The 16,932-nt window shown below is 44.5% G+C and overlaps 1 protein-coding gene across 5 annotated transcripts in view; it reads left to right on the forward strand.

Annotated features, from left to right (window-relative positions):
* Window positions 1–16,932, forward strand: part of FHIT (fragile histidine triad diadenosine triphosphatase) — a 1,036,588-nt gene that overhangs the window by 903,846 nt on the left and 115,810 nt on the right. For all 5 annotated transcript variants that reach the window (XM_080995948.1, XM_080995945.1, XM_080995947.1 and 2 more), the window contains one exon: window positions 638–706. In XM_080995948.1, the coding sequence (XP_080852074.1) occupies window positions 638–706 (69 nt within the window). The remainder of the gene's footprint in view (window positions 1–637; window positions 707–16,932) is intronic.

Below are 16,932 nucleotides of genomic sequence, written 5' to 3' on the forward strand. Positions count from 1 at the left end.
ATTCCCAGAGATTTTGGCTGGCTGCTATTGGAAACTGTGCCGAATGGGGTAGATTGTTGCTTATTTCAGCTTTTACCCTGGTGCCCTCCAGCAATTTTGGACTGCATGCTGGCTGAGTGCTGATGGGCACTGTAGTCTTCACCAGCTGAAGTGCACCAGGTTTGGAAGGGCCCATCTATTCTTAAGTTCTTAGAGCCTCCTTAAGCTCTAGTCCACCCTGTATTATATATGCTGTCCTCCTTCCTTAAATATGTTTGTAGACATCCAGGTTGAGAAATGGGTTACACTTGTCACTCTCAAAGACTTGACAGTCAGTTGCGTGATATCCTGTCATTTCAAAGAGATGCGAAAGTTAGATTGACATATCCTAATAATTCCACAGCTTCTTAACTTTCTCACTGCACTGTGGAGTTTCTCTCTCCTTTCTGATCCTTCTCTTTTCTCCCCCCTGAGGACTTCTTGCAAGGAGTTAAAGAACAGGTTCACTGCTTTCTACAGGAAAAAACTGAATGCCATGGGAGTTACTGTTTAATAAAGGAATCACAGTGAAAACATCTTGGAATATATCTGTCTGTTTCGACCAGAAGCTGATGAGCAACATTCATTTGTGTGTTTGATTTTGTTTCAATTTTTGCAGCATGTTCATGTTCACGTGCTTCCGAGGAAGGCTGGAGACTTCAGCAGAAATGATGACATCTATCATGAGGTATGTCTGAGCTTAAATATTTGAATATTACCATTTGAATATTAAAGTGGTTGTTGTGGCCTTAACTGAATGTGAAAGGTCCCTACCAGTGCAATTTTTGAATGTACCATATTTTCATTACAAAACATGGAGGGGATTGAGCTATTGATTTTCAGAGGTGTCTGGTTGCAACCTAGTGGTCTACATGTTGAAATGGATGCTTGTTGCTAAGTATGAAGCACAAAGGGGGATGCAATGTTGATCCGTTGTGTTGAATTTGGGGTGTGTGTGTGTGAAAAATATAGGATTTTCATAAAGGTGTTTCCTGAAAACTCTCCAACCTATACATTTTAAATCCTAGTTTGCTCCAGCCCCTGTGTTTTGTTGTGCGGCGTGAGACTGTGGTGGAATCAGTCTTCATTTTTCCTAAATGTGATTTTCCCTATTGTGCAGTTAATCCGATTTGGCTATGAGATCTAAGAGGGTCAGATGGGCTTTGCACTTTAAGTCCTAGAAACAATTGTCCCTGCATAATCATTTCACACTTTGGTGACTATGGATCTAAAATTAGGGATGACCATCTGTAGATAACTGAACTGTAGTCACGGTCTACAGTGCAACTTTTCGCGCGCAAGATTTCATATGAACTGTGCCCCATTGCTAATTCATGCACATTTTGGAAAGGCAAAAGATGGCTGCTGACCTTACTCTTTCCTTAAGAGAGGACCTTCAACCGACCCATTGTTGTTGTTGTTTAGTCGTTTAGTCGTGTCCGACTCTTCGTGACCCCATGGACCAGAGCACGCCAGGCAGTCTTCCACTGCCTCCTGCAGTTTGGTCAAACTCATGCTAGTAGCTTCGAGAACACTATCCAACCATCTCATCCTCTCTCGTCCCCTTCTTGTGCCCTCCATCTTTCCCAACATCAGGGTCTTTTCCAGGGAGTCTTTTCTTCTCATGAAGTGGCCAAAGTATTGGAGCCTCAGCTTCACAATCTGACCCATACACCCACACATGTGCCATGGCTGACCTTATATCTCAAATGTTTCCTACCTATGAAGTTTCTCCTGTTTGGCAATTACTCCTTTATTATAAAGCCAGCTACCCACGAAGGATTCACATTGCATATCAGAATGCCTGGCTGAGTATCTGAACAAATAAATGTTTCTTCCAAGGATATTGAAATGGATCAATCCTGGTCTACACAAACTATCGGGAAGAACACAAATGACGATTTTGCGGTCAGAATGGATCACAGCATCAAAGAAGGCCAAGTACAAACCCAAGGCCGAATGTCATTACTATTGCTGAGCTTTCTCGCATTATACATGGAAGAAAAGCTCATCTCTTTCCAAGTATGAATTATTCAGTGTAAAACTTTTAAACCGGCAATGGTATTCAGCATGCGATGTCCTCCTCTTCCCTTCTGACATTCAGAGACACAGCAAGAAAATCACTTAGGGAAAGATATTTTGACTTAGCGATCTCATTCAGTGCATTATGCTAAATCATTTTGGCAGCACAGGAATACCTATTAGGAATCATTTTCAATTTTGGGGGGATGGAGGAAGTGGCTGGGCATAAGACTTAGCAGCTTTCCGGCTTCGATTTCAGTCAAGCTGAACTGGTGAACAGAAGCGCATTCATAAGCTGATTTCCAAACACTCCGAAAATTTCAGCTGCCGGTAACATAGCTTGCTTGAGCTTTGACTGTCACACATCGCTAGCTCTTAAGCCTTTGGAAGCAGCAAAGACTGGGGGAGGGAAGCAGGAATGCAGATTCTTTCTTTTCAGCCTCCCCCAATGGGTTCTGAATACCTGAACAGTTTCTAGTTACTACTGAATCTTGGCTTTCATAATGTTACGGCTTTGTAAAAAAATACAGAGATTTGTAGACTATCAATACTAAGGCTACTGAACCTTCACTGAAGACATGCAAATATGCCCACAAGCTGTTTCTCAAATCGCTTGGAGCCAAGAAAGGATGGTATCACTTTGGGAAGACTTCTTTAAGACATAGTCAATACGTTTGTTATTGTTGACGATGTTAAACAAAGGGGGATATACAGTGAATGCTTAACTAGCCCATTTTAAGTCACCATGCATTGTTTTCATATGGTGTTCCATAAACTCACTCAAGTGAGATCTTTGTTGAACTTCTACAACGGACCTTGCATCTGGGCCTTCTTGTTAGTTTCTCTCTGAAAGGGATATTGCATCTTTTTAATTTTTTTAAAGAAAGAAACTCGACTCCACATTTCATATCATTCTGAACAGAAGGATATATCCAATTGTGTGTCTTTCCTCATGAAAGGCTCTTTAGTCAAGGCTTCTGTGAAGAAAAGGAAGAAGAAGGTGATTTTTGTGATTCCCCCTTTCTCCAACAGCCTGGACTTTGAATTTTTCAAGAGGCTGTGAGCACACTATACCTTTCAAGCACATTTGAAATGAATTCTTTCCCTCAAAGAATTCTGGGCATTTTACCCCTCACAGAGTTACAAATCCCAGTAACTCTTAACAAACTGCAGTAACCAGAATTCTTTGAGGGAAACAAGGCGCTTCAAATGTGCTTTATAAGTATAGTGTGTACACAAACACAGCATTCCAAAGTGTCTCCCAACCTCCTGGAGCAGATTTCGATCAAGAGGTGCAGAGCAAAGGGAGAATCAGATAAAAATTGGCTCCCTTCCTCCTTCTGGAAACGTCCGCTGGATCAAAGAGCCTTCCTTGGGCAGAGGGAAACCAGTTGGATACAACCCAGAGATCTTATATAAAGTTTGTGTTAAAAAAGAGAGAGAGAGACAAAGTTTAGAAAGTGATTTCTATGGGAAGGCATGCATACATAAATTTAGAAGAAAGCTATATGCTTGTGGGATCCAAATAAATCTGTTCCACAATGATGTAAGCTGTTCCCACCTTAATCCAGAATTCTGTGTGGTAGTTACATCCAGGGCCATGTGCAAATGGGCCTTTCAGAAGTCTCCACCATATTTGTGAGCAAATATATAGGCGGAGGGAAGGACTATTTCACTGAATTCCTCTCAACAGTTTCTCAGCGATAGGATTCCTTGTTGGTAGGGGCAGTAGCAGTTTCTTTCTTAAGTTGATGCTGTTGTTGCTACATATGTGAGAATCAGGGACTGTGCTGGCAGCCTGGCTGCCATTTTGCATTCTTCACAACATCCTGGGCTGAGTATCATTCCAGAACAGCAGAGGGCAGAGGAGATGGGTTATGTGGGACGGAGTGGAGGTGTTTGCTGCAGATAAATGGTGGAGAATATCTGGAAAAAATTCTGGCCTCTTTTTTTTTTTTTTACCAAGGAGGGTGGAGGAAAAAAAGAAAAATCTCAGACATTTTCTCAGCAAACCACAGCAACCCATGTCTCCAGAGGAATTATGGCTCAGCTCTACATCTTTCACTTTAGGGAACTTGCCTGCTTGCTTTAGCTTTATCATCTCAATTGTGTCAAACCATTTCCATGAGAATCCTGTTTCTGCTTGAGTGTGATTCATTTCCATGTTATTATCATTTCTATTCATTAATACTCAGTACTTCCATTCGTGTGCTTAAAACAACAACCCAACAGCTGATTTTTGTGGTTTTGGATCCTGTGCTCTGGGGAGCGTTCCCGAAACACATATTTCCTGTTACTGCAGTTGACTCAGGTCATCTTAGGGTTACTGTATAAGTGCTATAAGTGGAAGTTGTTTCTCTCCAATGCCTGTGGATTCTCCCAGCAAATCTGAAGAATTTTTCACCTGATTGTGCAGCCGTGCTTCCTTTCTGAGGCTATTGCTACCTAGAAGCCCTCTGTAAATCTCTCTCTTCTTCCATTCTTCGCCATGCCTCATTTTTTAAAATATATTTTTTTAAAAAAAACAGGGCATAGATATACATATTCATCCGACGGCCCCTTCCGCAGCTCGTGTGCACATGAAAGGAAGCAGAAACCTTATATTTTCAGACGGAGGTGTTCGGTGCAGAAAAGGGTTCAAAAGCTCATCTGCTTCTCTGAGCTGTATCCAAATTATGTGTGCTGCCTGAATCTGAAAATGGAATCAGCTGGAAATGTGCCTTTTTGATGAGATGCTTTGTGAGCTCTTGCAGGCCTAAGCTGTAAATACGGTGAGATGATCCTTTCGCACAGTATTTTGCCACTGCCTGAATTGGTAATGTATTGGGAACTTCATATCCTGGTACTTTGGAATATATTGGTGTCATAACAGTATCCGGTATTTTAATGCACTTTGGAGATGGATTCTACTTTCGGAGAGAGCGCCCATCAGCTTCTCAGTGGGCCATGAGCATCATCTTGCTGTGCTGTGGCAGCAGGATCCGTGAGAAGCCTTACTGGAAGCATAGCAGTAATGTGCCTTCTGCCATGCTCCTTATTTACACCCAGCTGCCATCATTCTGCACAGGCATGTGCTACATTCTTTATATTCATCTATTGAAATCTTTCTAACCTGTGCAAGATCATCTCAGCAAAGGCTACAATAACAAAAGAAGCCGGGAACACCTAAAGTTGTAAAACATAACAATCCATAATATACATGTCCAGCATCCAATCTTAAATACCCAGCACCAGCAAACAGAAAATTGTCTACTTATGAGCAAAGCTCAACATGTCCCAGATTCCCGTGTAAACAACCAGGGTTCAACTGGGTGTCATTCAGCTTAAATGTTGAGCACTAGCAAACAGCACAAAGATATCACATGCTTGTGAACTGCCGCCAACATGGCCCAAATGTCAGAGCAAGAAGCCAAGTTTTAAGTTGATGCTGAAAAATAGCCAATCTCGGTGCCCCAGAGCAGAAGGTATTCCATAACCATTGTTTGGACAGGCTGTATTTCAGGGGTAGAGCATCTGCTTTAGAAATGCAGAAGGTTCCAGATTCAAACCCTTGCATCTTCACGTGTGGCTGGGAGACAGGGCTTTTTATCAGCCGGAACTCTCCAGAGCTCAGTTCTGGCACCTCTCGGGTGGGCGCCATTGTCGCTATAAGAGAATGAGGGAGGCATTTGTGGTGAGTTCCAGCACTTCTTTTTCTTGAAAAATAGCACCACTGGGAGAAACCCCACTCTGAAAACCTGGAGAACCTCTTCCAGTCCATGTAGACAATACTGAACTAAATTGATCAATTGTATGACTCGGTATTAGGTAGTTTCCTAACCAGGACAGGCTGTCTCCCATGTCTCCACATAACACACACCACCCTGAACACAGAGGAAAAATCCCACCAGCAGCATCTGTCGTATCCTAATTCTCAAGTAGGAAGTGTTCATATATTTCAGGAGATGGACTGAGGATGTTTCTGAGGAGTCAGTGATATCAAATGATATTGGTTACGGAACAAAATAAAAAAAAATCCTTCCAGTAGCACCTTAGAGACCAACTAAGTTTGTTATTGGTATTGATTACAGAGGCACTCATGGGAGGAGGAAGTTTTGGGTTCCTTGGGTTTATCTGTCCTCCCCACTCCATCTTCTATGGAGGTCTCTGTAGGCCAGGCTTCCTTAGAGGCCTCTTCCAGAGACAGAAACAAATGAGGGTCTCCATGAGTCTCAGAATTTCCCAGGATGACATCAATGCCATCACCAAATCTGGTTCCTGGACCATGACGCACCACCTCTATTAAGTGGGCAGGCCATTGCTAACACTGAGTGTTCAGCAGACAGTGCTGATTGCTTGAAGATACTGTGTAAAAAAAAGAGAGAGGCCTATTTGAAGGTGGTCTTTGAGGGAGAAGAGCCATTCCCTTCAGATAGCGTGCTCTCTTCCTCCCCCATTTCCAGAGCAAAGGAGATAAAGGAGACTTCAGAGAACAGATAATCCACGAATCCCTTTCTTTTAGTAAAGCTTGGACTAGTGACTGTACAAAAGGCCAATGGATTAAATAATTGGGGAACTCAGACCTCGCCGCCATTAGTAATAGCTGCTGGAGCTGAGAGGGTGAGATAATTGTAAGAGAGCAGCTATAAAGGACCCGATCACAGGAAATTAAAATGAATCAGCTATATAAGTCACAGCTGTTTCTAAATTGCCAGTGATTCCCCCCACCCGCAAAAAAGAAAAAAAAGACTCCCTGCCTATTATTTTTCTGTTAAACTAATTATTTTGTATTGATTTTCTTCTGAGGGGAAAAATTGCCAAACATGACCCAGAGTACAGTATGCTACGCTTCGGTGTCCTGTAACTTTGCAAATGTGAAGCTGCCGCTGTGGGCTGGGAAATGGGAAATGGCAAGGACTTCTGAGGCTCATGTGACATTTGCTGCAGGAGGAAGCTGCCTTATACTGAACCAGACCCTCAGCCCATGTAAGCTCAGTATTATCTACACTGACTGGCAGCATCTCTCCAAGATTCGCGGCAGGTTTCTATTGTCAGTAATACACAGATAAAATCAGCAAATATTTAAAAAGAGGGTGGGCAGGAGGAGTGGACAGGGGCTGCCTGGTTGGAGTCAGCCAGACTCTGACGGGGGGAGGAGGAAAGAGAAGGGGAGTCAGGAGCAAGGGGGAGACGGGGGAAAGCGGGGGAATAAAAGGGGCAGGAGAGGAGGACAAGAAGGTGGTTGAACCTAGAGCAGAAAATCCCAGAAGCACCTCTCAGGTAAAAAATCAAAACCAAACCATAATTAGGGAAGCTTTTAATGTTTAACAGATTACTGTATTTTAATACTTTGTTGGAAGCCGCCAGCCAGATGGGCGGGGTATAAATAAATTGTTGTTGTTGTTGTTATAAATGAGGAGGTAGAGGAGGGAGTGAGAGAGAGACAGAAAGAGACAGAGGAGAGAAAAGGGGAGCAAGCAAGCGAGGCAGAGAAAGGAGGAGGGGAGGCTGGCAGCAAAGCGGGACAAGACGAGGACAGGTGGAAAAACTCCGGACAGGAAATGGCGGCAGCAGTGGCTCAAAGCTTTCAGAATAGCTGACCTGGCGGCTGGCAAAAGTGCTCTTGTGCTCGGATTCTGCTTGTGGGTTTTCCCCTGGCATCTGGTTGGCCACTGCGAGAGCAGGATAGCGAACTAGGTGAGCCATTGGCCTGATGCAGAAGTCTGTTCTTATGTCTGCTGAAGTGGGGCAATTTGTTCTGCATGTATTTCAACGAGCTACTTTCCTTGTATTTATATAAACGGTTGACCGGGCTTCAGGAAACTCCAGCCAACATCTGTCTCAAGAAGCATTTTACCAGAGAAGTCCTTGAGCTCCAGAACAACCTCAAGCACAGGCAAAGGGAAAGAGGCCCCCCCCTCCCCTGCCAAGACCCTGCCAGCATTAATCCCTTTATCAGCAACTCGTCTTTGGTCAGTGGTGACTTGTTGCTAACTTCTTTGCCAATGAACCTCTGTCAAGGACACAAAAGTGCAAAACTGCCCTACCAGCCAAACTAAGTGAACAAGCCTGTCATGGGTGCCAGCCAGCTCCTTTGCAGCAAAGCACGAAGGCATTTTGTCTCCGCAAAGAGGAAAGCATAAGCGTAAGCAATCACTTAAGGGCCAACGTTTTTTGCATGTTTCGGAGGAAAAGGTTTGTCAGAAGCACTCTCTGGGCCAGCCAGCCAAAGCCAGCCAGCCAGCCAGCCAGCCAGCCAAGGATTCGAGGAAAGCAGTGCAACGGCAAAAGCGCTGATGGAGATGCAAAGGGACAGATGGGCTGGAGGGCAATTAGATGGCAGGACGGTATGTAAAATGCCAAGCAAGCTCTACCTTTGCAGGCAAACCAGAGGTGTAAAGGGCAGGCACGCGACTGCAAAGCATATAGCATTTAATAATAGAAAGCTTTCCTCTATGCTTCTCGAGCTGATTTGCTTTGCTTTGCTACTCCAGGTGAAAAATGAAAGGTAGCGCTTTGGTTGACAGTGCAGCCAGCAGTAGATGAAGTCACAGCCAACCGCATTTGGGCAGGTGATGACATCATCACCAAGGGCCGCTGAGAGCAATGGCATTAAGAGTAAGAGAATGATTTCAACAGTTGTGCTGGGGTGGGGTGGGAAAATAACCCCGGGCAGCGAAGGTGATTTTCCAACACCCTTTAAAAGGCTATTGAAAAACAACTGTGTAGCATCAGATTATTATTATGACAATTATCTCGACTGGGTATTGTTACTTCTGGTTTATGCAGTTGTTTTAAATAGTGAAATCTAATGGTTCAAAATATTTTTGAATTTGCAATTTGTGTATATGGCAAAGAGCATATGTGTGTATGGATTCGTACATAAGTGGCCACTGAAGATGACATTTTGCATACCCTCTAACATTTCTCCGCTGAAAATAGGCACGTCCTATTCCATTGTGACAATTTTACTATTTATACCCCACACATCTTCCTGAGTTGCCCAGCCACTCTGGGCGGATTCCAACATATGTAAAAACATAATAAAATATCAAACATTTTAAAAAAACCTCCCCTATACAGGATTGGCTTCAGATGGTTCGGGGGTCGGATAATGCCATACCCTCCAACATTTCTCCAGTGAAAATAGGGACATCCTAAGGAAAAGTAGGACATTCTGGGATCAAATCAGAAACCAGGACAGCTTCTCTAAATCAGGGACACTTGGAGGGTCTGCTTTTGGTCAAAATGTGTTTAGATTGACTGTATCAGGGAAAGATATTTTAGCTACAGTTTGTTTGATTTTTATTTTGATTTTTTTATATCTATTTGCATTGGTGTTATAAATTGGCATTACCAAATCAGTGGTATATCATTTTAATGTTTCCGATCCCAATATATTTATTACACGGTGCAGTGGGCACTGACTATAGATGCATAAGGCATACACTGTTTTTGTTACAATATTCCCCTCCCCTCCCCCCGCATTATATAGGATCATTTCATTGATTTCACCTGATCACAGCCTCCCAGCGGCAGTAAAATCAACTCACGGTTGATGTGAACGGGATGTCCTAACAACCATTTGGCCAGCATCCCTAGAAGGATGTCCTTGTGGAGGGCAGGGTACATTACTCATGCCAAACATGAGATAGCCACGCTCAGAGACAGAATGCTACTATAGAATGCAAAATGCTCAGGATAAAATCACATGGAAAGGCAGTTGCCTTCATATGAGTGGAAGGGTAAATGTTGAACCACCCCACAAAACCCTGCTCTGTCCCCAGCCGGCCTCCTACCTGCCTGCCTTCATATTTACAGCCAGTCCAGGGAGGGGCACTGCCTGTTGTGCTATTCCTATTCCTGCTCCTTAGTCACAGAGTCTGTCATGGACTGGTTGGGTGTAGAAGAGGGGTGGGAGGCACCCACTGGGGAGGGGGGCAAGGGAAGAAGGTTCAGAGCCCGGGAATTGGTGGTTGGATGACAATGAGGGAGAAGAGGGAGTAGACTAAGAAGAGGAGGTGTCAGAAACTGAAGAGGTAACAGAGTTTAGTGAGCAGGGCGGTGCTGGGACATAGAGCAGACCAGAATCAATCAGAAGTGAAGGCTGGAAAGGAGGGAATCCAAGAGGCAGAGATGAGTCAGGCTGGTGAAGAAGCCGGGCTGTCTCCCTGTCCTGCTGTGACCAGCAGCCCTCTCCCCCATCCCCTCGATCTCCCAGAACCCAAAGAGGTATGAAGAGGGTGGAGCAAAGGCAGGCAAGACAAAGGAGCCTCAGATTGCTTGGGAAGGAACTGGGGTAGGAGGAGCCTTAGAGAGCTGTGGGAAGGAAGGGACCTTCAGTCCCCTCTTAGGGACAAGTTCTATTGGGAAGAGTTGCTGTGCTCTCTAGGCCTGGCCTCCTGAGCTGTCTTGTTTTGTTTTAATAAAGAGCTAACTTCATTGAAGCTGTGTGAGTTATTGCTGACCTGCTCCTGGCACCTGGCAATTGCCCTTGTAGAGTTCAGCAGGGAGGAATCTGAGCTCTGCTTATCATTGATTGTTGGTCTCCCTGTTTTCCGTACCCACCCACCCCAGTCCCAATGGATGCTGTCCCCCACTGCCTGCACACCTCTTGTTTTGTTTTTTGGCCTCCCAGAAGCATCCAACTGGGCAGCGTTAGAAACAGGATGCTGGACTTTGTGGGTGCCAGACTTCCACAATCCCTGGATCCAGCAAGTGTTAGAGTTTAATCAAGGCTTAGGTTGTTAAACTGACCAGCAGGTCTCTCTAATCCCAGGATCCGGCAAGTGTTAACAGCCAATTAAACCAGGCTAACCTCCAGTGTTGAGGTGAGCCCCTATGTGATGGAACATTAAGAGAACAAAGGATTAAAAGCCAGAGAATAGATTAGAGAGGTTAGAGATTAGGAATGATGTGACCTAGAAGTAAAGCAGCAAATTGGAAACCCGGAGAGACAGAGCACAATGTTTGAGATCTGTTTGGTAATCCAAGGCTGTGGCTATGGGAGAAACAAGATCCTTTTGGAGTGTCAGTGCTTGGAACCCCTCCGTTGTATGCTCAGGTTGTATATCAGGTGTAAATAAACCATATATCCTAAAGACACCACAGTCTTCACTGGGCCTCATTCCCAAAAGGAATCCTGGGTTAGCACCTCTCTCGCACAGCTCAGAGATTGGGGTGTGTGTGCAACAATATATTATTGAAGGCAGAGTCAGGGTTTCTGTAGCCACCAAGACGTTGTTGGACTCCAACTCCCATCATCCCCTGACCACTGGCCATGCTGACTGGGGGCTGATGGGAGTTGGAGTCCAACAACCTCTGGAGGGCCCCAGCTTTTCCCTTCCAGTTCAAAGGTGAACCCACGAAGAGTTATGGTGGGTGTGGCCCTAAATGCCATGTAGTTTTCATACATCATCAATGTGCTAAGTAATCTGTTGGCCTCTTACAGACCGCAGCTGTACTTAAGGGGTGTGCGTGAGAGAAACAGAAAAAGGAGAACAAGAGAGAAGCTAATTACCAAGCGAGTCTCTTAATGCTTATTTTAATCATACTGACTACCCCTTCTTGGCAGCCACAGCCATTAGACAGCAGAGGCAGGAGGCAAGCTATCACAGCAAAATGGTGATGATGCTGGGAATTGGGCTCGGGAGTGCAATTTGACTTGTCAGTTTATATAGACATAAAGCTTCATTGTTGTGCACAGACACAACTGGCTTTTAAAGAGTCTATTTCCCTCCTGATGATGTGGAAATCTGCTAGGCAGTCGCCCGCCCACTGTTCTGAACCCTTCTCATTTGCCAGGCGGCATTTCTCTTGTATGTAAAGAGGACTCGCACAGGCACACACACACACTCCTAAATTGGGGTAATAATCTTGAGGATGCGATAGGAGAAGTCTTCTGGAAACATCTCTCTCTCTGGATGATATACTGGATTTCCAAGCTCCTTGGAACCTGTGAATTCCAAAGCCTTGGCAGCTCAAAACAGGGAATGGAGGGAAGGAAGTGTGCAAGGCTCCTGAGGAAGAATTTGAAGAAGAAACGATATAGATATATGCCTGCAGCAAAGCATGCTGGGTTGAAGAAGCAGTGTCCACTAAGAGAAAGTGGCCATTACTTGTTTCGACTCCTCTGGATGACCTATTTATTGAGTACAGTGGTACCTCAGGTTACAAACACCTCCGGTTACAAATACTCGGGTTACAGACTCCACTAACCCGGAAGTAGTACCTCGGGTTAAGAACTTTACCTCAGGATGAGAACAGAAATCGCGCGGCAGTGGCACGGCAGCAGCGGGAGGCCCCATTAGCTAAAGTGGTACCTCAGGTTAAGAACGGTTTCAGGTTAAGAACAGACCTCTGGAACAAATTAAGTTCGTAACCAGAGGTACCATTGTATTTATCCCAATTTGCTTGCACAGATCTTAAGTCGAAGTCTTTATGTCCAGTCTTTATAGAGTACGGTGAAACCTTGGTTGTCGAACACTTCGGAAGTTGAACGTTTTGGCTTTCAAATGCCGACAACCCTGAAGTGAATGCTTCCATTTTCAAACGCGCCTTGGAAGTCGAACACCTTCAGAGGTGCATTTCTCCATTTTTCTCAATGGAACTTGCTGACTGCCCGTTGTGCCTAGGTTGTCGAACGTTTCAGAAGTTGAATGGTCTTCTGGAATGGATTACGTTTGACAACCGAGGTTCCACTGTATTTGCTCTGAATTGTTTGTGGCACAGTCATACAACAATGAACAGACATCATCCTGCAATCATCCTGGTTTGCTTCTAGAGTGGTTCTACATCTTCCCAGTAATTAATTATGTATCCCACAATTTATAGTGCAATTTCTCCATCGCCTTCCTAACTGCAGAAAATCTTTGTGTGTGTGCATGAATTTATTGCGCAACAGCAATTTAATCCACTTTAACTCTGCAAACCGAAATTTCTGGTATGCACTTGCATCTCTTTCACATAACACTGATAGTCTGGAGGCAACCTTTGTCCCAGCATGCATTGCTGCAATCTGTTATTTATTGCACCTGGCGCAGTCTAACCTATTTAAGTCTGCAAAACACGCCCCCCTTAAGATTGTTATAAACTGCTGATGAGGGCTTCCATTTATTGTTTACTTATTTACTGTACTGTATGTATTACTCACTCAACACCTAATGTTCTCTGAGTGATGTACAGCATTCGATAAAAATAATAAAAACTAGAGAATGCAAAATACAATTCTTAAAAGCAGCTTTTAAAAAATCAATATAAAACAGGGTGAAAACAAAAACGGTATCAACTTAAATTCAGAGCCTAAAATATCCACGGAGTAAAACAGATGCAACGGATCAGATTAAAAGTCCTATGGGAGTCAAAAGGCCTTTGCTTGACACAGAAATAAGTACCTAGGCCACATTTAAATCACTGTTATACCACTTTAACAGCTATGGCTCCCCAAAGCATCCTGGGGAGCTGAGAGTTGTCCAGAGACCCCATTTCCCATCACAGAGTGACAGTTCCCAGGAATCAGACTTTCTTCCCAAGGAACACTGGAAATTGTCTCTCTGTGAAAGGAATAGGGGTCTCTGGACAACTCCCAGCAACCTTAACAAGCTACAGTTCCCAGGATGCTTTGGGTGAAGTCATGAAAGTGGTGCTTTTGATGTATGATGTGGATGTGGCCATCTGAGGCCTCTCTGGAGAAGGCATTCCATAAATTGGAAGCCACTGCTGACATACCGTCCAACATGAAAATAAGGACTCCCCATTCCATAATTATAATTTTACTATTATACACCACACATTTTATTGGGTTGCCCAAGCCTCTCTGGGAAGCTTCTAACATGTATAAAAACATAATAAAACATTAGAAAGCTTCCCTATACAGGGTTGCCTTCAGACGGCTTGGGGGTCAGATAATTCCATAGCCTCCCAACATTTCTTCAGTGAAAATAGGGATGTTCTAAGGGAAAGTGAGGGATGTGGGTGGTGCTGTGGCTTAAACCACAGAGCCTAGGACTTGCCAATCAGAAGGTCGGCGGTTCGAATCCCCGTGATGGGGTGAGCTCCCGTTGCTCAGTCCCTGCTCCTGCCAACCTAGCAGTTCAAAAACACGTCAAAGTGCAAGTAGATAAATAGGTACCGCTCCAGCGGGAAGGTAAACGGCGTTTCCGTGCGCTGCTCTGGTTCGCCAGAAGCGGCTTAGTCATGCTGGCCACATCACCCAGAAGCTGTACGCTGGCTCCCTCGGCCAATAAAATGAGATGAGCGCTGCAACCCCAGAGTCGGCCATGACTGGACCTAATGGTCAGGGGTCCCTTTACCTTTACTAAGAAAAGTGGGACATTCTGGGATCAAATAAGAAACCGGGATGGCTTCTCTAAATCTAGGACATCACTGGAAAATAGGGACAATTGGAGGGTTTGTCCTGAGAAGACTTTCTTTTCTGGCTATCTGCCCAGCAACATTCCCCCCCTACATTTTTTCCCCCTTTTCCCCATTTCTGCTTTGTTTTTGCTTGTTTTAAATCTAGCCTGAAGAAGAGTAAATTCAAAAACTTGCACCTTACATCATGATCCCTCTCCCCCTTTTCCTGGTTCTAAGAAAGGCATTGCTTTACTCTCTATCTATGGAATTTGTTTAATGCCACCTCCCCCAATTTGGCACTTTTCAGAAGTTTTGGACTACGACACCCAACTGTTCCCTCACCAGCTTGGCCAGCAGTGAAGCATTATGGAAGTTGTAGTCCAAACCTTCAGGAGCAGTGGTTCCCAATAACTCACCCAGGCGGTCTGTGAATCCATTCACAAAACAGAAACTACCTTAGAGATATCAAACTTTTCAAAAGTCGGGGCTTCATGGCTTGGCTTTTCAAAAAACAAGGGATCCATAGGACTTAGCTAATTGGGAACCACTGATCTACAGAACACCAAGTTGGGGAAAGGCTGGTTTAACAGACCAGCTCAACCGCTTATGCATTTTGCATATTATTTAGAAAACAGAACTTGTCCTCCAGAGATGGATTAATATCCAGTTTATACAGATCTGAATGATTTCAAAAGTGAACAAGCAGCTCTCGCTTTCTTTGAATGCTGGCATCACTTTAATTAATTGCTGGTTATGTCCAGCTCTCTCGCTCTCTTATTCTCTCAATATAAAGATCAAACACAGAACTTAAAAAAAAAAATATCACTGCCAGTAGTTGTTTGAAGCTCAGCCTGTCCAGGTGGCAGTGGCAGTCGTTTGTTTGGATTTGATTCATTTAAGTTCACATAGTCTAAATATCACTTTTTGCTTTCTTATCTGATATCTGAACCTGAAAGTGGGACACAGGGTGCTTTGTGGCAGTCCAGCTGCTTTTGTGCATGTCAGAAGCCAATGCTTTGTGCGATTTCGGAGTTCTTTGCTGTCTCCGGAACCAAAACTTCCCACAAAAAGCCAGCTTTGAAAACCTTTCCAAGCTCTTCAAACTTTTTAGTTAGGGCTAAGGTAGAAGAAGGGTAGCCAACATGGCTGCCCTCTAGCTGTTGTTGGACTACAATTCTCATCATCCTTGGCCATTCTGATTGGGGCTGATGGGAGTTGGAGTCCAAAAACATGTATGAGGAAGGCCCTTTCTCTGTATTGAGTTCTTTCATGGGGTTTGAACCCCATACTCAGGGGAAGAAGAGAGGGGCACATGGGCCTCCTCTTTGAAGGAGCTGTCTCTACTACCACATCCTGGTCCCCAGTGTGATTTCTCTCTGTCTCTTGGGGTGGAGACAGGGCAGCAAGAAGTAAGAGGATTTGTTAGGCCCTTCAGGCATTCTTTTCAACCCTTTGAGGCATTTCAGCATTGAAATTGTGTGCTGCGAGGTGGCCAAATTCATTTTCAGGTGAGCTTAAGGCTCCGGACCCATCTCTAGTACGCTCCACGCATTGTAAAAATCTCACAGGCCCCATCAATTTTAATTGCAAAGCTTTGGTTGGCATCCGTCTGTCTTGAGAGACGATGGAATGCATCTCTGGGGGTGAAGTCAAACTGCTGTGTTAGCTTTAAGTGGGTGCTTAACGTTCTGATTTTATTATTAAATTTATATCCCACCATTTGCCCAAAGAACTCACACCCTTCTCCCTCTCTCCATTTTATCATCGCAACAACTCTGTGAGGGACGTTCAAGAGAGAGACAGGAACTGGCTCAAAGGCACTCTGTGGGTCTCAAGGCTGAGTGGGGATTCAAACCCTGATCTTCGAGTTCCTGGTCCAGCACTCTAACCACTACTCTACACTGGCTCCCAGAAATAGATGCTTTGGGTGGATTGTACATTATATGTTGTACTGATGCAATTTTTCTAACTCTCACTGCTTGCCTAAGATGTCTGGATGTTGTTGTTGCTGCTGTTGTTTATGAAGAGCATCAGTGGGCTTCTAATCTAACTTCTTCCTACCTTCGCCCCTGCCCCCCACAAGCTCCCCATTAAGGCTCTCCTTTAAGAACTCCTTAAGTGAACATCAAAAAATTCGGCTTGCAACCTCCTGCAGCTTCTGACACTTTTCTTAGCTCCTCCCTGTATGATTCCTTGGCACATCTCCCCAACGTCACCAGTATTGCATGTTCATTACTGTCACTCAGTCCTAAGAAGTCAATTTGCTTTCTGTGGTGGTAGAAGGGAAAGGTGAAGTTACTCATTAAAGGGATGCAATTAAAGGAAACGCCATGCCAAGTTGAGTTTTCTCCACCGAGCGCCACCCTGGAGGTTGCTCAAACTCAATTACTCATCACCCTGCTTGTTAGGGAGAACAATGTGTTGTACAGACCCTAGCTCCAAGCGACCTTGATGGCTGCGTTTTTATACTTGCGTGGCATTTCCAGACTCACAGGGGGCTCATGAAACATGATGCTGTCCATATGGAAATAATCCCAAATTAGGCCGTCCCAAGGTGTG

This window comes from Podarcis pityusensis (assembly GCF_964106645.2).
Source record: "Podarcis pityusensis genome assembly, chromosome: 2".
Lineage (NCBI taxonomy): Eukaryota > Metazoa > Chordata > Lepidosauria > Squamata > Lacertidae > Podarcis > Podarcis pityusensis.